This window comes from Trichomycterus rosablanca, chromosome 17, assembly GCF_030014385.1.
Source record: "Trichomycterus rosablanca isolate fTriRos1 chromosome 17, fTriRos1.hap1, whole genome shotgun sequence".
NCBI lineage: Eukaryota > Metazoa > Chordata > Actinopteri > Siluriformes > Trichomycteridae > Trichomycterus > Trichomycterus rosablanca.
This window is the reverse complement of record NC_086004.1, coordinates 19,975,851-20,000,243: the sequence shown is the minus strand read 5'-3', so window position 1 is coordinate 20,000,243 and position 24,393 is coordinate 19,975,851. Positions and strand designations below refer to the sequence as shown.

At 40.9% G+C, this 24,393-nt stretch overlaps 1 protein-coding gene across 5 annotated transcripts in view; it reads left to right on the top strand.

Moving 5' to 3' along the window:
* LOC134331130 (histone-lysine N-methyltransferase KMT5B-like) overlaps positions 1-23,888 on the top strand; it is a 34,476-nt gene extending 10,588 nt beyond the window's left edge. Inside the window, exons 1-10 of one of the 5 annotated variants that reach the window (XR_010015107.1) lie at positions 1,457-1,639; positions 1,964-2,111; positions 3,651-3,804; positions 4,763-4,872; positions 4,973-5,139; positions 5,231-5,250; positions 5,972-6,108; positions 7,101-7,300; positions 8,576-9,959; positions 23,715-23,779. Coding sequence is in view for 4 of the 5 variants with exons in the window: in XM_063012405.1 (XP_062868475.1) it covers positions 1,501-1,639; positions 1,964-2,111; positions 3,651-3,804; positions 4,763-4,872; positions 4,973-5,139; positions 5,231-5,250; positions 5,972-6,108; positions 7,101-7,300; positions 8,576-9,897 (2,397 nt within the window). In the remaining variant the exon portion in view is untranslated. Of the gene's footprint in view, positions 1-1,456; positions 1,640-1,963; positions 2,112-3,650; positions 3,805-4,762; positions 4,873-4,972; positions 5,140-5,230; positions 5,251-5,971; positions 6,109-7,100; positions 7,301-8,575; positions 10,631-23,714 lie in introns of those variants that run through there. The other 4 variants (XM_063012405.1, XM_063012406.1, XM_063012408.1 and 1 more) reach the window with 4 other exon arrangements.
* Positions 23,889-24,393: the final 505 nt, after the last annotated feature.

Here is a 24,393-nt window from a genome sequence, read left to right as displayed (position 1 = left end):
TATGATTAACAAAAAATGAAGTCCTTTAAACACACAATATTTTTAACTGTATTGTTGGTGATTTTGTTGTTGTGTCTGAAAATGATTCCTAGAGATTAATAACTGTATTCCTTACGCGTTTGTATAGTAGTTATGTCAGGTTAGTCAAATAATACATGAACGTGTCGAGTCGGTTCACAAGCTTAATCGAATCAAATTGTTTGTGTGCATTTTTTAATCCAGTAAAACGCATTCAGCCTTTTTAAATGATAACAAGTTTGCATTATAATAGTATGAAACGTTTACATTGACTTCAAGTATTTTTGATTAATAAAGGCCATGCATATTCTCGGCTTTAAGATGTGTTTTAGGCGATTTAATCGTAGTAGACAGTAAAAATAAAGCCATTTACACTTCATTCAGTTTAATTGCATATTTTAGGAATCACTTTAACAGACTTTTCGACTGTCCGGGTTGCCAAATCTTAACGAAAACGTTCCAATGTCTGTTCAAGGTAAGTCTTAAATAAGACCAAATTTCTTTTTTATTAGCTTACTTATCTGGATATTTACTTACAAAATAAAGATTAAAATAATGACGCAGCAATTGCCCAGTAAATAGCGGGTCTGCAATGTAAATTACCCATCATATCTTCCCTCTAATCAGGTGGGCTTTGTAATTGCTTGCTTTATGACAAGTTCCGCCCGCTGTCAAGATGGGATATAATAATAGAATTGTTAATAGTTATGGTTATACATTAACGTGAAAGATGAATACAAGGTAACTATACATTCATAGAGTAACAGACTGTATGGGCAATGTTTTAACAGTACCATTTTTCAAATAAAGGTGCTCAGCGCTCAAGCTGACACACCATGGGATTTCGTTGTTTAAATCCCTGCTATAAGCTGGCGGGCGTCTACACAGACTTGATTGGCTATGTCTGAGGAGGGGATTATGGCCAAAGCCCTGCGATGGATTGGCGCCCTGTTCAGGGAATTCCTGCCTTGCGTCCAGTGGTTCCCGATGGATGGGGTATAATAATAGAATTGTTAATAGTTATGGTTATACATTAATGTGTTTATGTGTAACACAAGTTTGACAGACACACATCAGTTTTGAATTTTCTTATGTTCCTTGAATAAAGTAAACGTAGAAAATGGTCTTAACCAACCATTATTTTTATTTAAGAGTATAAGAGAACAGAATGAAACAGAAACTAAAAACTTGCATTAAAAATTACGGATAGACTGTCTATTTTATATAGCGTGCTATGAAAGTAAAAATACACAAAGTCTATAATTAAAACCAAGATTATAAAAACTCAAGTGTTTCCTACAGGAGTCATGTAAAAATTCTACATGAAATATGTAGGTATAAATTGTGATGTTGCACATGCATAGTAGAGCTGTGTTTTGGATTGTTTATGGACACAGTTATCTAACATATAGCCTTCTTGTTTGCTTTTCCAGAACACAGACTCAATGCAACTAACCCGGGTGGTTTGTGGGTATAAAGTGGATGGGCGAATCCAAGAAGAACATGGTAGTAAATGGCAGACGACATGGCAGCAGGTTCAGTGAACAGCCTGGGAGCCAAGGCCGTGCTCAACATTTGGGTCACGGCAAGAGCTCCCTTAGCAGCAGGCCATGCCGTCGCCGTGAGTGAATGCTATATATAAGGGAAATGGTCATGTTTGGTTGTTTTTTAATAATGGCAAAGGCTGTAGAATTACAGGGCCTAAAAATGCAGAAAATAGTAACTGGGCCAGTGATGTCACTGTGCTGTTTTTTGGAGGGTAGAATGAAAAGTGACCTTTCACATATTGTGACATTAAAAAAACAGTTAAGCCAGTATATGTTTTGACACTAATGCCATAGTATACTGTTGTCTGCAAATGGTAATAGGTTTTGTTCTGTCATAAGATCACTGTAAAATAAGCCCACTATCATTTTGCCTTATTTTGCATTGTCTGGTTCCCTAGGCTTTAATGGTGGTCCATTTGAAGTGGAAAGACGGCATGTCCGGTCATCAGGAATGACGGCCAAGGAATTATGTGAGAATGATGACCTAACCACGAGCCTCATCCTAGACTCTTACCTTGGGTTTCAAACCCATAAGATGAATACAAGGTAACGATACATTCACAGAGTAATAGACTATATGGGCAACGTTTTAACACCCACCATGGGATTTCGTTGTTTAAATCCCTGCTATAAGCTGGTGGGCGTCTACACAGACTTGATTGGCTATGTCTGAGGAGGGGGTTATGGCCAAAGCCCTGCGATGGATTGGCGCCCTGACATGCGTCCAGTGGTTCCCGGTGGAGAGCCACACAAAGCTCCATGTGACCCCCTTCCCAGAACCAGTCCTGGAGATTGCATATCACAGTGGGAAGAAATCCTATTTGACCTTTCCTCCCTCAATCATGGCCTCTTTGTGTTTGTGTGGATGCCTGGCCAGGTCGGAAATTGCAGGTTGCAATTTACCATATTCATATTTACTTATCATCATTTGTTTTTGTGGAGGACTGTGTGTATGAAATCGCTCTCTTTTCACCATCGTCTGACTTTGGTGTCATCTCGTGACAGAAGTAGGGCAAAACTGATCACGTGGTAGTCACCATTCTACCACACAACCCAACACCCACAGTTTTAACACCAATGGTGTATGTTCTATTTAATTCTATACTACTATACAAAAATCTCAGACCAAAAATCAGTGGCTCTATTGTCTCGATGGTGGAGTCACTTAAGTTCCTGGGCACCACCTTATCCAGGGACCTAAAGTGGGAAAGGGTGTTCTCCATCACCAAGAGGGCTCAGCAGAGAATGTTCTTCCTGAGACAGCTGAGGAAATTCAACCTGCCAAAGTCAATTCAAAGTCTGCTGATCCAGTTCTACACAGCAATCCTTACATCATCTATCACCATCTGGTTTGGTTTCTCCACATCTCATGAACGAGCCACACTCCAGCGTATATATTCAGGACAGCGGAGAGGATCATTGGATGTAGTCTGCCAACACTTCAGGACATCCACAACAGCAGAAGGGCGCCGGTAAAATTACAGCAGATCCATCTCGTCCTGGACACTTCCATCTGGCAGAAGACTCAGGGCAATCAAAACAAACACAACCAGACATGCTAACAGCTTTTTCCCCAGAGCTGTAGCACTTCTTAACCACAGTTGTTGTTTTGGTTAAATGTTGGTTAAAAACTGGTTAAATACTGGTTAACAGTCCGTGTGTTGTCGGGCCTGTTAAATATGTTATATGTTACATGTCATACATGTGTATTATCTGTACTATTATGTCTAATGTGTAAAATTTAATACAATGGTTATATTGATCTATGTTATCCCAGCATGATTTCATAATATTCTTAAGAGCATTTTCAGATGGTACTGATTGCTTGTTTTTTGCTTGATAAGGTTTAGGTCGGGTGACTATTAAGGAACGTCCATACCAGTCATCACTCACTGATCTTTAGTCTTCCAGTAGTTGTTGCAAAGCTTTGAGCTTTGCAAAATAGAAGCGTTTTCATTAGTGGTCTCAGCCTTTTGGTTCTCTGTGATATATTATGTATTATGTTGTAAAACATTTATTTTATCTGTCTGGTGAAACCAAATAACAACTCCTGTTTTATGATGGTTTTTATTGTCTGTTGACTAGGTTTCGTCCAGTAAAAGGAAGACAAGAGGAGCTAAAGGAGGTAATAGAGAATTTTAAAAAACATAATGACCTGAAGAAAGCTTTTGAGGCTTTGACATCTAGAAACCATCTTCTACCCAAGACCAAGGCCCAGGAAAAACTTTTCAAGCAACATGTATGTATTTTAAACTGAACACAACTACTAACTGTATGTTTACATGCAAATATTTTCTGTAATAAGAAAATGAATTGAATTTGTTTTGATTATAGATTAAGACTGAGGTATTTACACTGATCAGCCATAACATTAAAACCACCTCCTTGTTTCTACACTCACTGTGCTCCACTTACCATATAGGAGCACTTTGTAGGTCCACAATAATTCAATGTAGTCCATCTGTTTCTCTACATACTTATTTTTGAGCCTGCTTTCACCCTGTTCTTCAATGGTCAGGACCCCCACAGGACCACCACAGAGCAGGTGGCGGATCATTCTCAGCACTGCAGTGACACTGACATGGTGGTGGTGTGTTAGTGTGTGTTGTGCTGGTATGAGTGGATCAGACACAGCAGCGCTGCTGGAGTTTTTAAAGTACCGTGTCCACTCACTGTCCACTCTATTAGAAACTCCTACCCAGTTGGTCCACCTTGTAGATGTAAAGTCAGAGACGATCGCTCATCTATTGCTGCTGTTTGAGTTGGTCATCTTCTAGACCTTCATCAGTGGTCACAGGACTCTGCCCATGTGGTGCTGTTGGCTGGATATATTTGGTTGGTGGACTATTCTCAGTCCAGCAGTGACAGTGAGGTGTTTAAAACTCCATCAGAGATGCTGTGTCTTATCCACTCATACCAGCACAACACACACTAACACGCCACCACCATGTCAGTGTCAGTGCAGTGCTAAGATTCATCCACCACCTAAATAATACCTGCTCTGTGGGGGTCCTGACCATTGAAGAACAGGGTGAAAGCAGGCTAAAAAAGTATGTAGAGAAACAGATGGACTACAGTCAGTAATTGTAGAACTACAAAGTTAAGAAACAAGGAGGTGGTCATAATGTTATGTCTGATCGGTGTATATGTTATACCTGTGTATTTACATGTTAAAGCTCTGTGCTGTTGTTTTCTAGGTATTTGTTTACCTGCGCATGTTTGCCAGTGAAAGTGGGTTTGAAATATTACCCTGCAATCGTTACTCATCAGAGCAAAATGGAGCCAAAATAGTTGCAACAAAATTATGGTAAAAGATTAATATTGTGTATCTGGTGTCTGAGCTTGTACTGTGAGACCTGTAGTGCAATTCAATGCATTTTTGCACGTGTGTTCTTTTTCTACTACAGGAAGAGGAATGATAAGATTGAACACTTGGTTGGTTGTATTGCTGAGCTCTCAGCAAGCGAGGAAAACTTGTTACTGCACCATGGGGAGAACGATTTTAGCGTCATGTACTCCACTCGCAAAAACTGTGCTCAGCTATGGCTCGGACCTGCTGCATTTATTAACCACGGTACACATGCAATTACTCTCAAAAAAACCAAGTCTTGTTTGATGTGTGTTTTGCTTTTAAAATAATGCCATTTTTTCCCCCTTGTTTTCAGATTGTCGGCCAAATTGTAAGGTAACTGTATTCATTATCTATGTAACATACACTGATCAACCATAACATTAAAACCACCTCCTTGCTTCTACACTCACTGTCCATTTTATCAGCTCCACTTACCATATAGAAGCACTTTGTAGTGAGAATAGTCCACCAACTAAAAATATATCCAGCCAACAGCGTCCCGTGGGCAGCGTCATGTGACCACTGATGACGGTCTAGAAGATGACCGACTCAAACAGCAGCAATAGATGAGCGATCGTCTCTGACTTTACATCTACAGGGTGGATCAACTAGGTAGGAGTGTCTAATAGAGTGGACAGTGAGTGGACACGGTATTTAAAAACTCCAGCAGCACTGCTGTGTCTGATCCACTCATACCAGCACAACACACACTAACACACCACCACCATGTCAGTGTCACTGCAGTGCTGAGAATGATCCGCCACCTAAATAATACCTGCTCTGTGTTGGTCCTGTGGGGGTCCTGACCATTGAAGAACAGCATGAAGTGGGGCTAATAAAGCTTGTAGAGAAACAGATGGACTACAGTCAGTAATTGTAGAACTACAAAGTGCTTCTGTATGGTAAGTAGAGCTGATAAAATGGACAGTGAGTGTAGAAACAAGGAGGTGGTTTTAATGTTATGGCTGATCAGTGTATATATATCAGTTTTTACATGGACTACATAAATAATTGGAATGTTTGATACATTGCGTGTTGTTTCTTGTGTCCTCAGTTTGTGTCAACTGGTCGGGACACTGCTTGTGTCAAAGTTCTCAGAGATATAGAACCAGGAGAAGAAATTTCCTGTTACTATGGTGATGGCTTCTTTGGAGAAAACAATGAATTCTGTGAATGCTACACATGTGAAAGGTATAGTGTTATAAAACACAGTGGTACCTTGTAACTCAACGTCCCCTAAACTCAAAATCTTTGAAAGTCAACCCCCTTTGCCAAAACAAATTGTACTTTTAAACTCAACGTTTACCTTAAACTCAACGTGTTCAGCTTTTAAAAAAATTTATGATGACATTTACAATGAAAAGTCGCTTTGTTCAGTGCTTGACTTGAGCGATGCAGTAAAGCATCATCAAAGTGCGAATATGAGACGAATCTGCATTTGTGTGGAATAACTGTCAAATCCACTCTTCACATGTATCTGTGTTTAGCTGGATTTTTCCAGTTTCACTTTTAAACTTGTGTTATAGCTCACAGTGCTGAGAAATTGTAAGAATCAGCTTTTCCGAGAGAGCCTAAAACGCTTATCGTTAAAAAAGCTTAACGTGACAGTGTATTAAAAGAACGACACAGGAACATTAAACCTCTCTTAATTATTATTGGTCATAAGTTCTCTCCACTAATGAAATGACGTTAAGTTTCTTATGTGACCGCACCTTTACTGAACTGAATACGATATTCCAATATCAAGCATCTCCATGATTAAGAAGCAAAAGGAAACAATAAAGAAGTAAAGATAAAGTTCAGGGTGTATTGTATTTTTTTTATTGATTTTTAACTGTTTTCAATTATATTTCAGTGTTTTTATATTATATTTGTATTATTTCAGTGTATAAGTGTCAAAAACAACCCTATTATTTTACATTAGTCTAAAAAAATATGCAGTTCCATGAACACATTAACAGGTTTCCACATACATCCTTATGGGGAAAAATACATTGAAACTCAACGCCTTTTAAACTCAACACCACTCCCAGAACCAATTGACGTTGAGTTCACTGTACCCTGAAACTTTTTATTCTTTTTATTAAAAAAAAAATAGGAGCGGAATCATAATACTTTATTTGCGATTTCTTTTTGTATTTGTGTGTTAATAAGCTCTGTTTATTTATTTTAATTCTTTGCAGACGTGGCACTGGTGCTTTTACATCCAAAATGGGACTTCCTGCGGCAGCCCCAGTTATTAATAGCAAATATGGTTTGAGGGAGACAGACAGGCGACTCAACCGGCTGAAGAAGCTGGAAGAAGCGAGTCAGAACTCCGATGTTCATTCTGTTGATTCTCACACCGATGCAGACGCTCAGGAATCACCAAAATTACATTCATGTAAGACTAACTTCTATATTATTGGTGATTCTGGCTTGTGATCAGCTGTGTTGATTCTAGATATGTTTTATATTGACAACAGTAACATCACTGGTCCAGGTCTCCTGGTTTTATATTATTATAAATGTTTTGCATTGTTTATTGAAAGCAAACTAAAATTATAGCAGTCGGGTGGTAGTGTAGGTGCTCCACAGCAACATGGTCCTAAGAACTTGGGTTTGAAATATACCTCCAGTTATCGTCTGTGATCATGGCAGTTCTTGTCCATGTGTGTTTTCCTTTGCTATTCTGGTTTCCTTTACTTTCCCAAAAGCATGCAGAAGGTGGACTGGATGTCAGTTGGCTATAGTTGCATATAAGAGAATTAATTGTAATTTAAATGGATTTTAAATGGCATTTTATTATGATGTAATGCAAGTATTATAATTTACAACACACACACACACACTTGCACACACTTATTTGTCCCAATGATTTCAAATTCTTTGCTGCATGTCTGACACCCAAGCTGACAGGGCAAATTCTCACAGAGAGCTCTAACATGAACAGAAGGTCATGCTTTGCCCTCTGTATCCCTCCACCACTCATGCCGACAGCTCAGTCAATGGTGCCCACGTGTCAATAAGATCCAAGGCTAGCATATTCTATAGCTACAGAATATACCTGAGTCCTTTGGTTTTCTGTTTTAGAGCAGATTGTGTTTTCCAGCCTAATCAAAGTATCATAAGAGCAAGGTAGGCTGCCATATTCCTGTTCATGAGCAATAAATGTTATGGTAATGGTAAAATAAAGGGCCTTGGAGGCATTTTTATAATGTGACTAGTAAGAGGGATGTAAACAAGCCAGACTGGCTGTGTCTTTTCAGATCCAGAGCAGATTGAAATAAACCTTTTTAAAACATATTTGGGCACTCAGGTGGCGCAGCGGTAAAACATGCTAGCACACCAGAGCTGACATCTCAGAATCATGAGTTAGAATTTCAGCTCTGTTACCTGCAGGCTGGGCATCTACACGAACAATGATTGGCTTGTTGTTTATGGAGGGTGCCAGAGGGGATTCCTTATAACTGATGCAATTACGTCCTCTGCTGGCTGATTGACTGCTGGCGCCTGAACAGAGATGGGGGATAATGTGATCAGGGTGTGACTCTCCATGCGCAAAGCTGATCCACAATATTCACGGCTCTCCTCAGTCAGGATGTCAGCATTAGTTGAGGGGAAGCAAAATGCAAAAAAACCCAACAACATACATTTAATCATCATGTTTTCTATTCAGCATGTAGGAAAAGGACACTCACTCGTGGAAGGGCGAGTAAAACCAGGACTCACAGTGGACGTTCTCTCTCAAGAGCCTACACAACTACCTCAAGTTCCAAACAAAGTCCAACTAATAACAGGGTACCAAAGAGACTAAAACCCTCCAAGTCTTCGCACACGAACGTACGGTTACGGAGCCAAAGCAGAGGGTCAGAAGCAAAGCCTTCTGTCAAAGTAGCTCCAAACCCTAAGGAGCCCAATGCTGCAGTTTGCAGAGTTTCTGTTAAAAAGGAGACGGACTCACATAGGACTTTTACCTCACTGGAATCTACACGGCACATTGCGAAGGAAAACAATCATCATTTATTAAGAAGTTCCACAGGTCTGGAGACTGATCAGAATTGCACTTACAGTATTCGAAAGTCAACGAGGACTCTGCATAAGAAACAAGAGGTTCCGAGCACTTTGAAAAAACAAATCCCAGCCCTGGATAATAAAGTGATTAAGACAGAATCTGGTGATTTGGAGGAATATCTTTCTCATGGGTTGAGTCTGAATGAAGCTGATCTAGAAAACGAATACATCAGGAGAACCTCGAACTTGCAAAGTCAACGGTTTACTCAGCCTCGGCCGAACAGGGTGATAAAAAGTGAGGACTCATGCGGGGAACCTTTTGTGCCAGCATTTTCCCCTGTTGTGCAAAGTGCTAACATCAAGCACTGTAGAAACATACTAATGGGATTTCCTGCACTCCCAAATGGTAGAAGGTCCCGGAAGAAGAAGTCTAAGGAGAGCAGTCGGGGTTTGGGAAAGAGGAAAAAGAGGCATCGAATTCCGCACTACGATTCATCAATCCTGGAGGATACTACAGGCATTCCGAAGCTGACCTTGAGAAGACGCAGGGACAGCAGCAGTAGCGAGCCCAGAGAGGCTCACATGAACTCCTCCAAAGGTGGCATTAAGTTTAGCAAGAACCGTGACAAGAAAGGCAGGTCGAACAATCGCTTCAGTCCTGTTTCCAACACAGATTCTGCCAAAGTGAAGATCCAAGTGAAGCACGAGTGTCCGGTCTCTCAAACCTGTCTCGGTGGGGCCATGCTCAATGGGGTCAGCCCTCTTGAACTTTTAGATAGTCAAGCACAAAATGGCAGCAAACACGGGCATGCGGACGAACAGTCTTCATCAGAGGAGGGAGAGGACGAGGAGGAGGAGGATTTCGTGGACGATTTCATCCCGCTTCCACCAGCGAAACGTCTCCGGCTCATTCTCGGAAAAGAGTCCATAGACATCGATATCTCCTCCAGGAGGAGGGAAGATCTGACACCAAGGCTCAGTGCATAAGCTCACAGGGTCCTCGTCGGACCCAAATGTACATAGATTTCAGGTATCTGACATTCACAAAAGTAAGTTTGTATATTGTTAAAGCACTTCTCAGTTTTGAGGTTGGAATAGACATTGCTGTAAATGTAAATTTAAATGATACATCTGTAATATCAGTCTGATCCTCAGACTGTTGTGAACCTGTATGTTATTTTAAACCGGGTGCTTTCCTAGAATCTGTTTGGAAAACAAATCCATGTTGGGTCACGTAGCATCATGCTGTCATGTTTTATTAGTTTTTATCCACAGCACAAAGAATACCCATGGATTGTTTTATTTTTCTTCTAATCCTACAAAACCACACCATCTATTCCCATGGCTAACCCGAGTGGACATCAAGGTGCTAATTTATTCAATTTGAATTATTTCAATCAGCCATAACATTAAAACCACCTCCTTGTTTCTACACTCACTGTCAATTTTAGGGCGGCACGGTGGCTCGGTGGGTAGCACTGTCGCCTCACAGCAAGAAGGTCCTGGGTTCGATCCCCAGGTGGGGCGGTCCGGGTCCTTTCTGTGTGGAGTTTGCATGTTCTCCCCGTGTCTGCGTGGGTTTCCTCCCACAGTCCAAAGACATGCAAGTGAGGTGAATTGGAGACACTAAATTGTCCATGACTGTGTCGATATAATTTTGTGAACTGATTAAACTTGTGTAACGAGTAACTACCGTTCGTGTCATGAATGTAACCAAAGTGTAAAACATGACGTTAAAATCATAATAAACAAACAAACAAACAATTACTGACTGTAGTCCATCTCTTTCTCTAGATACGTTTTAGCCTCCTTTCACCCTGTTCTTCAGTGGTCAGGACCCCACAGGACCACCACAGAGCAGGTGTTATTTAGGTGGTGGATCATTCTCAGCACTGCAGTGACACTGACATGGTGGTGGTGTGTTAGTGTGTGTTGTGCTGGTATGAGTGGATCAGACACATCAGTGCTGCTGGAGTTTTTTGATACACTGTCCACTCTATTAGACACTCCTACCTAGTTGGTCCACCTTGTAGATGTAAAGTCAGAGACGATCGCTCATCTATTGCTGCTGTTTGAGTTGGTCATCTTCTAGACCTTCATCAGTGGTCACAGGACGCTGCCGACTGAGCGCTGTTGGCTGGATATCTTTGGTTGGTGGACTATTCTCAGTCCAGCAGTGACAGTGAGGTGTTTAAAAACTCCATCAGCACTGCTGTGTCTGATCCACTCATACCAGCACAACACACACTAACACACCACCACCATGTCAGTGTCACTGCAGTGCTGAGTGATCCACCACCTAAATAATACCTGCACTGTGGTGGTCCTGTGGGGTCCTGACCATTGAAGAACAGGGTGAAAGGGAGCTAACAAAGCATGCAGAGAAACAGATGGATTACAGTCAGTAATTGTAGAACTACAGAGTGCTCCTATATGGTAAGTGGAGCTGATAAAATGGACAGTGAGTGTAGAAACAAGGAGGTGGTTTTAATGTTATGGCTGATGGTACATGGGCTATTTTGTCACCCCAATGTGAAAGCAGAAGGATAATACCTGGATTTAGTTCCTGTTTGCTTCCGTGCTTTATAGCTTAAGCCCAACCAGACAGCTGGAGTCACTGTGTTAGCAGCAAGGTTATTCTGTATGTGTCCCTCCCTCAGACACTCTAAACGTCTGGTCAAGTGCCAGCTGGTCAAGCTTGGTGTGTTGGGTTCAAATGTAACAGGTGCTAATTACGTACATCTCTTTTTGTGAATCATGGATTGTACAGTAGGCTCTTCGTGTTTTAAATGGCACTGGTGCCATTGGTGCTTGCATGTTGGACTGTAGAAAAAATCAAACGTTCTACATTTCCAAGGATCAGGTAACATTCCACACATATTCCTCATACTGTATTTATTCTAATGCCAACTTGATTTAGGATGGTAGTTTTCTTCCATTAAATACTCTTTTTAATGCTTTTTGTATAAATTAAGACATTCTTGCTACCTGACTTGGCTTGAATAATAATACAACTGCTAATTTTGAGTGTATTTAGTTGTATAAACTCTTTTTACTATCCCAATCACAAGATACAACTAGCAACAGCATTTTAACCTTCTGACATGTTCAAACGATCGTTCTGTTTTGTTTTTATGGCATTAATCACTGTTGAAAGAATAATGGAATATTTTCTTGCACTCCTGGATTTGTTTATATATAGCATAGCATAAAAGGGAAGGTGTGAAGGTGCATTTTTCTTAAATCCTTGATGTTATAGGCAGAAATTACTCATGCTTTTCTGATTTTTTTTTATTCAGACCATCTACCATCAAACAGGTGAGGATCTTTCTGAAGATCAGGTAGAAAACGAACCATAAGAAACATTGTTTTTAATCCTCTGATAGCACAGGGTGCCTTACAATGGGCCCGAAAATCTGTCATTTTTTACTCTTGATACGTTCCCTGAGTATTCTCAAGTATCAGTTTTCTAGTGACATCGCAAAAAACTAGGAGTCGATGCTAAAACTTATATTATGTGCTTAAAGAGTACATTACCAGCAGCTATAAACATGGTCTAGATGCTATTTTTCCTGGTCAGTGGACTAAAATCAAAAGGAGTGAGAAAGAAGTGTGTCTTGTCAGTCTTGGGATTCTTATGTCTGCAATTAGCCAAAATAGTACGAGTTTGATTCCTTTCATATGTTTATATTGGGCTTTCTAAAAAAATAGTGTCCACAGTTCAGCGAGCCTCAGACTGCTATAGATTTAGAACACTCTATACACCGATCAGCCATAACATTAAAACCACCTCCTTGTTTCTACACGCTTTGTCCATTTTATCTACAATGACTGACTGTAATCCATCTGTTTCTGTTTCTCTTCATGCTTTGTTAGCCCCCTTTCATGCTGTTCTTCAATGGTCAGGACTCTCCCAGGACCACCACAGAGCAGGTATTATTTAGGTGTTGGATCATTCTCAGCACTGCAGTGACACTGACATGGTGGTGGTGTGTTAGTGTGTGTTGTGCTGGTATGAGTGGATAAGACACAGCAACGCTGATTGAGTTTTTAAACACCTCACTGTCACCAACCACCAACTGGGTAGGAGTGTCTAATAGAATGGACAGTGAGTGGACACTGTATTTAAAATCCACTCATACCAGCACAACACACACTAACACACCACCACCATGTCAGTGTCACTGCAGTGCTGAGAATGATCCACCACCTAAATAATACCTGCTCTGTAGTGGTCCTGTGGGGGTCCTGACCATTGAAGAACAGGGTGAAAGCAGGCTAAAAAAAAAGTATGTAGAGAAATAGATGGACTACAGTCAGTAATTGTAGAACTACAAAGTGTAAAAACAAGAAGCTGATTTTAATGTTACGGCTGATGTAAGATATGAAAGTACTAAATTGTACCTTTTCTTTTTTTAACGGTGTGGTCTCATTAAGGGTAGTTTTTTTTACCCTTTAGTCAAAGAGTAATTGTGAGGTTTGGCACTGATGAGAATGTCTGGCTTGCAATCAGCGTTTCAATTCATCTCTTATGCTGTTCAGTGGGAGGTCAGGGCTCTGTGCAGACCACTGGAGTTTCTCCACAACCAAACCTCACTTATAGCACAGGGCTACAGTCATGATGGAACAGAAATGGGCCTTTTTCAGATGGCTGCCACAAAGTTTGAGGCATATTTATTTTGTATATTTAATTATATACACTTGTTGGCTAAATGTAGCTACAATGATATTTATAACCTCATAATTAGAAAGGTATGTCCTTGTGTACTCTTGAGGGTATCACCTCAGCAACCAGGAAATGTACATTTCAAGCAGTGAAGAAAGAAGCGTCTACTTCAAAAGTGCCACACTGAAGCCTGACTGAAGTTGATCACCTGATACTAAGCATGAGCTTCTTTCTTGCAATGCAGCCTATAAGCTTGCTTGACTGTAGACAGTGAGTGACACCTGTCTTCGAGCAGATTCTTGTTTATAATACTTCTTTGATTATGTAAATGTACATTTTACATTTTCAGCATTTAGCAGACACCTTTATCCAAAGTGACTTACAGTACTGGGACAATATACAGTTAAGCAATTTAGGGTTAAGGGCCTTGCTCAAGGGCCCAACAGCAGCAGCAACCTGGTAGTGGTGGGGCTTGAAACAGTGACCTTCTAATTACTAGTCCAGTACCTTAATCGCTAGGCTACAGCTGCCTGTTATGTAAACAATTATGTAAACAATCAGGCTGGCCGCTCAGCGGTAAAAACACACGCTGCAACCAGAGCTGGGATCTCGAATACATCGTATCGAATCTCAGCTCTGCCTTGCCGGCTGAGGCCGAGTGGCTACATGGGCAACGATTGGCCTGTTGTTCAGATGGGCGGGACAAAGCCGGATATGGGTCTCTCTCTGTCGGACTGGTGCGGTTGCGACCTCTGCTGGCTGATTGGAGGCGCCTGCACAGAGATGAGGAAGGGGGTGCTCTCAGGGTGTGTCTCTCCGTACACAACACTAGGTGGCACAGCACTCGTCGATGTGTGGGTGATCAGATGCATACGGCATGCTGCCCACGTGTCGGAGGGGACGTGGGTTGGTTTCGATCTCCTCGGTCAGAGCAGGGATCGGCATGGGCAGAGAGGAAGCATGATGCAATTGGGCAATTGGATGCGCCAAAGAGGGAGAAAAAAGGGGAGAAAATGCGTTAAAAAAACCAATCAGGCTTGTTTTTTACCAACCTTGGCAAAGAGACCACTGATCCATGTAGTTTGTACTTAGTATTGCTTGGAAAATGATTCTGGGACCTAACGTTGCTTAGGGATGGGTAAACTTTCTGACTTAAGTGTGTTGATATTCCAGTTCCTGAGATCTGTACAGAGTTTATCCACTGTAATGCGTAAAGTGCCGTCAAACTTCCCTATTTACTTGAGTACAGAGACGCCACCATCACCAGCTATAGTCTGTCATAATCACTAACAAGGAACTGGCAGGCCATGCCACTATGTTAAATGACATAATTGAACTTTCTTCAACACCAAATGAATATACAACGTTGCCTTATGTATAGTTTAAAACAAAGGAATTTTTTTGATGGAAAAAGCCAGTAAGTCACAGAAAAAGATAATCCCAAGACTGCTGTGAGATGCATGTCTCTTACAAGTGTATGTAAACTTTAACTCCATGATCTTTTAAAAGTTCCATGTAAAAGGTTAAATTTGAACGATGTGTATACTTGTTTATAAAGGTAATGGGTACAATTTAAATAAATAACTCATGAAGATAAATTGTTCACTATTTAAAATGTTTTGTTTTTATTTAACAGTTTTCAATACTTGAAATAAAGTCACTTTGTGGAAATAATTGAATTCTGTGCCTTGCGAGTTTGTGTAAAGGTTTTCACTGTTTTGGCCGCTCAGGTGGCGCAGCGGTAAAAACACGCTGGAACCAGAGCTGGGATGTCGAATACATCGTATCGAATATTAGCTCGGCCTGCCGGCTGAGGCCGAGTGGCCACATTAACAACAATTGGCCTGTTGTTCAGATATGGGTGGGATTAAGCCGGATAGGGTCTCTCTCGCTGCTGGCTGATTGATGGCGCCTGCACAGAGATGAGAAAAGTGTGCTCTCAGGGTGTGTCTCTCCGTACACAGTGCTGAGTTGCACCGCACTCGTCAAAGTGTAGGTGACCAGATGCGTACGTCATGCTGCCCACGTGTCGGAGGGGGCGTGGGTTAGCTTCGTTCACCTCAATCAGAGCAGGGATCGGCATTGGTGGAGAGGAAGCATGACCCAATCGGGCAATTGGACGCGCTTAAAAGGGAGAAAAAGGGGAGAAAATCTGTATATAAAAAAAGTTTGCACTGTTTTTAATTTAGACATGTCTATTTTCCCCAATGCATTGGCAACCTCTGCCCCATGCATGAAATCAATGCTGACTGAGAAGGGCCACAGACTACCATGCACATATAAAGCCATCAAGCTCTTCTTTTCATCAGCCAATGGCAGAGTCCTACACAGAGCCATAACAAGCATACAGTGGTACCTTGTAACTCAACATCCCTTAAACTCAACGCCCTTTGTCAAGAAATTTGTACCCTTAAACTCAACGTTTCCCTTAAACTTAACATGTTTAGTTTGTTTTAAAAAATATATATATTTATTTAATTTCAAATTAACAAAGAACAGTCGCTTTGTTCAGCGCTCGGCTTGAGCGGTGCAGTAATACGTCATCAAAGTGTGCATACAGTATGAGATGAATCTGCATTTGTGTGGATTAACCATCAGATTCACTCTGAAAGCGTCCACATGTATCTGTGTTTAGCTGGATTTTCCTCACTGTTTCACTTTTAAGCTTGTGTTACAGCTCGGAGTTCTGAGAAGTTGTGTCAAAAACAACCCATTATTTTACATATGCCTGAAATATAGGTCCACGGGACCATAGAACGCATTAACAGGTTTCCCATACATCCTTATGGGAAAAATACCTTGAAACTCAACGCCTTCAAGGTGCTACTGTATAGGAACAATTGACCAAAGTATTCTTCCACCACTTGTGTAGGCGCTTTGACCACACAGTGTGTCACCGTTGCATAGGCAATTACAAAGGATGTCTTCTCCAACCTTACCTGCCTCAGACATGTGCACCAAGAACTGAAACATAAAACTCTATGCAAAAATACCCCAGAGTTCTCTGGGCCTGAGCTCATCTCAGATGGTCCGATCAATTAATCAATCAATTACACTGCCTGGCATGAGTAACCTACTCACTAATCCAAATGTTTTCCTAGTAGGGAAAAATGAGGACTAAGGCAAACGCATCATTCAAGCACAAGGCAACCTGCTGTAAGAACAAGACTATCGAGTAGGTCCACTTGGTGGAGCTCTTTTCCTCTTTTGCATTTTTATTATGACCAATGTGCTGAGTTAAGAGTTAAATTATGGTTCAATGGTGCTTTGCTTTGTTATAGCTGGTAGAATTATTATATTTCCCTTATGATTTTCATACAAGTACCCAGTAAAACTGACATATCCAACCAGGACTGAGATGTGGCATGTTGACACTTCTAAAAACCAGATATTGTATGTGGTTGCATTTTAAATCAGATGCAAAGGTCGTCTGGGGGTGGACATGGGAAGACCAGCCTCCAGATGACAAAACACTGGACAAGCATCTGAGTGGATTCCATGGGGAGAAATGGATGAATCCCCCTGATGTTGTAGAGGAAGAACTTGCACGATCAGGTCAGATTGAAAACATGAGCCAAGAATGATTTCTGGCTTTAAGGCCAGAGGTTAGAGCATTTTTAGATTGTGTGATCTGAGTATCAACAAGGGTTGTCCATGACAAGATCTTGGAATGGAGACAAATCTTCATATTCAAAAATATCAGATCAGTCTTGTTGGGAGTTTTAAAACCAGCAGGCTAATAGCAAGCGCCTTATCTTTAAATAATGAAAATATTGGATGTGATAGTCTAAATGCTGTAAAGCTCTTACCTGTGTTTGATGGAAAAATGCACAATCCAGACTAATTTGACCAAAAATACACATGGCGCTCAGATGGCGCAGTGTAGAACACGTTTGCACACTAGTGCTGATGTCTTGAACTCGTTGGTTTGAATCTCGGTTCGCTACTGGGCACCTAATTGAACAAAGATTGGCTAGTTGATTAGGGTGGGTGCTGGACATTATTCCTCATGATTGATGGCACCTGCACAGAGACGGGGGATCTGGGATCAGGGTGTGACTCTCCGTACACAAAGATGGTCTACATATGAACTCGCCTCAGGCAGGTGAAAAGATGCAGTCGGCTACTGCACACGTGTCGGAAGGGGGCGTGTGTTAGCCAAGACTCTCCTCAGTCAGGAGTGGAAGTCAGCATCAGTAGAAAGAAAGCGTAATGTAATCGGGTAATTGGATATGACTAGATTGGCAGAAAAATGGGGGGGGGGAAATGAAAAAAAACCCACTTTATTTATTAAAAATGAAATAGGTTTAAGTGAATATAATCCTAAACCTTTTTAAAATGTCAAACCTAGCTTTCTAAATATTATTCTTACTTTCTCACTTTGAGCCTGTAATTCTCCAGTGGATTGTACTGGATGTGCTCTCTAGAGTCTAGCTTGTAGTTTACAGTGTTTTTCTCATCTTACCTTAGCAATGAAGTTGAAAATATGTTTTTGTTCTCTGGTGCAATATGTCATCACTAGCATATTATACCGTGTAAACAGAAAGCAATATCCCTAAACAATGGTGGTCATTTGCTTCAGCTGTTTCAACTGAATGCACACTAGTAATGTAATGTCTTGAGGAGGTATTAAGGAACCTGCTGTTCGGAGGTTATGCTTGCTTATTGCAGTTTACCTTTAAATTCATGATACCTTCTCACAGGAAATTGCCAATATCTCTTTGTCCTTAAACATAGAAAATCAAAAGAAGCTCAAAAATAACATGAGACATGTTTAATGTTTGAATGGGTGACGAATTTTGCTTATTGTTTTTGGGTCAAATCATCATAATAATAATTTAATGAGCTCAGTCATTTGGATGGATGGATGGATGGATGGATGGATGGATGGATGGATGGATATTGTTTGTTTGTTAGGATTTTAATGTCATGTTTACACACTGTGGTTACATTTATGACAGGAACGGTAGTTACTCATTACACAAGATTCATCAGTTCACAAGGTTATATAAAACACAGTCTTGGACAATTTAGTGTCTCCAATTCACCTTACTTGCATGTCTTTGGGAGGAAACCGGAGCTCCCGGAGGAAACCCACGCCGACACGGGGAGAACATGCAAACTCCACACAGAAAGGACCCGAAATGCCCCACCTGGGGATCAAACCCAGGACCTTCTTGCTGTGAGGCGACTGTGCTACCCACTTAGCCACCGTGCCACGCAGATAGATATACCGTAAGGCTTAGTAACATTAGATGTAAAAATGTAAGTATGTGCAATAGTACTATCACATCACATCAGATTACAGCTAGACTAAAAACCTGTTATGCAGTATTATTCATCAGTAACACTTAGTCATTGTTTACATTTAATTATAATCATCTCTGTACTTTACCATGTTTATATATATATATGGTTTGGGTTATATATACATGGGTTTGACAAGGGCCAAATTGTGATGGCTAGACGACTGGGTCAGAACATCTCCAAAACTGCAGCTCTTGTGGGGTGTTCCCGGTCTACAGTGGTCAGTATCTATCAAAAGTGGTCCAAGGAAGGAACAGTGGTAAACCGGCGACAGGGTCATGGCCGGCCAAGGCTCATTGATGCACGTGGGGAGCGAAGGCTGGCCCGTGTGGTCCGATCCAACAGACGAGGTACTGTAGCTTAAATTGCTGAAGTTACTTGTTGCGTATGGGACCAGTCAGGGTGCCCGTGCTGACCCCTGTCCATCGCCGAAAGCACCAACAATGGGCACGTGAGCATCGGAACTGGACCACGGAGCAATGGAAGAAGGTGGCCTGGTCTGATGAATCACGTTTTCTTTTACATCACGTGGATGGCCGGGTGCGTGTGCGTCGCTTACCTGGGGAACACATGGCACCAGGATGCACTATGGGAAGAAGGCAAGCCGAAGGAGGCAGTGTGATGCTTTGGGCAATGTTCTGCTAGGAAACCTTGGGTCCTGCCATCCATGTGGATGTTACTTTGACACGTACCACCTACCTAAGCATTGTTGCAGACCATGTACACCCTTTCATGGAAACGGTATTCCCTGATGGCTGTGGCCTCTTTCAGCAGGATGATGCACCCTGCTACAAAGCAAAAATGGTTCAGGAATGGTTTGAGGAGCACAACAAGGACTCCAAATTGTGGGGAAGAATTGAGTTAAGAATTCAGTCCCATAAGTTTCTCAACTTTTCTTAATAATGCTTTTTATTCCCTTGATGATATATTTACTGATAAAACATCTTAAATAAGACACATCAAGTCTGTTTAATCACAATTATATCTGCAAGCTCTTTATTTAAAGAACTCATGACTTTGCTAAATGCTAATGATGCTTCCCTACACCACATGGTGTAACAAATTGATGTATTGTTTCTTCTTGCTGAAAACTGGCAGGAGTTCAGGCATGATTGTCTGTTAAAGCTTTAGCAAGCAAAACAAATGCCCTAACCTTCTCATTATCAGCCACCGTGAACAAAAAAATCGACCCTTCCATATAGTGCAAGTGAGAACGTGTACATTTGTATATTTGTTTTTCCACTGGCATGCCTGTAAATCATGGTAGGTCCAGTATACTGCTGAGCGTGGCAGACCCCTTTTTATCCCACCTGCCCACCGCTGCACCGTGGGAGCCTGTTGCCATGGAGATGGTCCCAGTTTCTTATCATTCAAATGCTCCGTGTTATGAAATTGCACAGTCCTAAACAGGAGAATCGCTAAGATGTGCTGGAAGGAATGCCGTAGCGCAGTGAATTCTTTTTCATCACCTGATATTTCTTGGACTCATGATTTTTATATTTGTATTATATTGGAATTGATGTATCACTTTTTACATCTTGTCACATGTTACATTTATTCTGATAGCATTATATTTATTTATATACATTTATTCTGTCTTGTGATTAAATGGTCTGATATTGATCTATAACATTGATTTTGAGAGCATTTGTAGCTGACCTTTTCACAGACTACCATTGTGTTCGGGTTTTAGAGTGACATTCTTTCTCCCTCTTCGGAAGTGTAAGTGTGACACACAGAGATGACATTTCCGACAGAATACACTGCATAAAGTGACATCTGAACCACTGATAATTGCCACTGTAGCTGTGAAGTATTACCCTTCTGCTTCTCACAGTGTCCACTCATTTCTTTTTATAGTGAGAAACTGGACTACCGCAAATACACAATATTGTCAAAAGTATGTGGACACCCCTTTAAATTCCTCAATGCATAATAATGCCCAGAGTTTTGGAATAGAATTTTAAAACCAGCCTAAGGTCAGGTGACACCCAAACATTCCATTTATATAATCATGTCGAACATCTCATTCCGAAAACATGGTCATTAAAATAAATGTGTTCTCCCATTTGTTGTTATAACAGTCTCTACCCTTTTGGCAAAGCTTTTCACTTTGGGTCAGGGCTATGGGGATTGATTCCTTTAAGTCACAACAACAGACATATGAGGACACCCAAACATGCCATTTATATAATTATATCAAACATCTCATTCCAAATACATGGACTATAATATAAATGTGAACTTCCATTTGTTGCTATAACAGTCTCTACCCTTTGGGTCAGGGCTATGGGGATTGATTCCTTTAAGCCACAACAGCAGACGTATGAGGACACCCAAACATCCCATTTATTAGTTACATCAAACATCTTATTCCAAATACATGGACTATAATATAAAAGTAGTCTCCCATTTGTTGTTATAACAGTCTCTACCCTTTTGGCAAAGCTTTTCACTTTGGGTCAGGGCTATGGGGATTGATTCCTTTAAGCCACAACAACAGACATATGAGGACACCCAAACATTCCATTTACATAATTATATCACACATCTCATTCCAAATACATGGACTATAATATAAATGTGGTCTTCCATTTGTTGCTATAACAGTCTCTAGCCTTTGGGTCATATCAAACATCTCATTCCAAATACATGGACATTAATATAAATGTGGTCTCTCATTTGTTGCTATAACAGTCTCTACCCTTTGGGTCAGGGCTATGGTGATTGATTCCTTTAAGCCACAACAGCAGACGTATGAGGACACCCAAACATCCCATTTATTAGTTACATCAAACATCTCATTCCAAATACATGGACATTAATATAAAAGTAGTCTCCCATTTATTGCTATAACAGTCTCTACCCTTTTGGCAAAGCTTTTCACTTTGGATCAGGGCTATGGGGATTGATTCCTTTAAGCCATAACAGCAGACGTTTGAGGACACCCAAATTATATGTCGAACATCTTATTCCAAAACCATGGACATTAATATAAATATAATAACATATAATATATAACTTTGGATCAGGACTATGGGAATTCATTCCTTTAATCTACCAGAGCATTAGTGGGATTGAGCACTGATATGTTATTGCTGATAGTCAGTTCATTCCAAAGTGGTGCTGAGGTCAGAGTTCTGTACAGTCAAGTTGTTTTAAACCAAACTTGGCAAACCAGTTCTTAAAACCCTGCTTTGTACATAACTGCAATGTACATTTACTGCATTTAGCAGATGCCTTTATCCAAAGCGACTTACAGTACTGTGACAGTATACAGTCTAAGCAATTGAGGGTTAAGGGCCTTGCTCAAGGGCCCAACAGTGGCAACCTGGCAGTGGTGGGTCTTGAACCGGTGACCTTTTGATTACTAGTTTAGTACCTTAACCACTGAGCTACACCTGCCCAATGTAAATGCTAATGTTGCAAAGCTGGAAGCATGTGCTGTAAGGTTATGATTTCTGTTTTTTGAAACTAAAGAGCCCAGTAAATTAGCTCCAGGTACTTAACATAAAGGAAGTTGGAGTTCTTTAGGCCTCTAGTCACTTAAAAATGTGTTTCAACAACTCCGGTGTCTAATGGTTAAGGGTTATACACCATTCTAGATCATTTTTTATCATTTGGCACATAGTGTCAAATGCTTCCGATTAACAGAAGTACTGAAGTAGCCTCCATAAGCCAGTAGTACTCAGTGTGAGAGAGTAAAGACTGAGTTTTGTTGGCCTGTGTGTTTCTATGTCCAAACCCTTTATGGTCGAGCTGTTATTGTCCCTGTACTTCACTTTTCAGTAATAGTTACAGTATCAGTTTACTGTGGCGCTTACAGCAAGGCAGGGATTTGAAGAACTGACCTGCAGTGACATCCTGTAACAAAGAAATAGTGACATGCTAAACTGCCAGCATTTGTCCGGGGTAATGAAACGGCTCAGTGCATCTGATTATAATGGGTCTGGTTCAGTTTATGTACAGTAATTTATATTCCATCACCGTTGCAAAATTAAGGCTATTGCCCAGACTTGAAATTAGTGCTCTGGCTAAAAAACTTTTGCAGAAGATTCCATTATTATAACTGGCAAGAATAATTTTGTTACAATTCATACAAGTGAAGCTTGAAGAAAATATTGACTATGATGAAGCAATTAGTAAAAATGAATATGTTTGTCCTTTTTTTTTTTTGCAATTTCCCCCCCAATTTTCTCCTTAATCTAGTTGTATCAAATTACCCTGATTGCATTATGCTTTCGCTGTACCGATACAACCCTCCACCGCTGACTGAGGAGCGACGCAACTGACACACGCCCCCCCTCCGACACGTACGCAGTACCGACTGCATCTTTTCCTGCACGAGGCGAGTTCATATGCGGATCAGCTTTGTGTACGGAGAGCCACACCCTGATCAACGCATTATTCCTCGACTCTGTGCAGGCACCATCAATCAGCCAGCATAGGTCGTCTGCATCAGTTATGAGGAACCCTGGCCCGGCTTTCCCACTACACAGCCAATCGTTGTTCATGCGGCTGCCCAGCCCATTTGATTTGAAACGATGTGTTCGAAATCCCAGCTCTGATGTGCTTGCGTGTTTTACTGCATCGATTGGTTTCTAACCAATCCGGGGGAGTTCCAGGGTTCAAATACCCGGCTGTGCTGACTAATACAGAGGGCATATTTGGTGTAACGTGAACCAAACCATTTGGGGGTGACACATATCTGTGCACCCTTAGTGTTGGTTTCAAGCCCAGATAAATAGGAGGGTTATGCCAGGAAGGGTATCCAGCAAAAAAATACTGTGTGAATTATCATTACTTTTACTATTTAATTTGTGTGTTTCAGGGATCTTTAATTCATCTGATTGCTCTATTTACTATGGCAGCATAGTACAACAGCAGGTAGTATGGATGCTACACAGCTCCAGGGTCCAGGATCCACCCTGCACCCTCATCAAGATTAAACACCTAAAAAAGATGAATTAATCTTTTTGGATAAAAAATATTGGATTTAAAATGTGCAATGATATAGATCTTTGAGTTTATCTGCATACGTATATATTTTATTCACTACTGCTTAATTTCTTTGTCTATTTCACACCTTTTCTCAAGTTACACTGCATAGCTTCCCATTAACACAATGATCCATTAGTCGCACGGTATGTATACATTATGGATGCTTCAAAGTTAATATTTAAACAAACTGGGATTTCACTGATTGATCTCTTGATTGAGAATATTAAGCCATTATCACAAAGACAAACCTGTTTCAGTATTCCTCTGTGATTGCTGTAAGTGCACTTCCCATAAATACCAAGGAAAAGATCCACTGTTATTACTACCTCAGGCCGGACTAATTGCTCCCCAGATTTGCCATGATGAGAACGATTTATCCAGCCCTAATAAGATGTTCCTGTTATTAAAGGGCATTTAAAAGGCACGGGCATTGCACAAATATAGTGATTTCATTGTAGAAAACAAGTTTTCCCTCACAGGCTATTCAGACTCTTAACCAAAATAGCAAC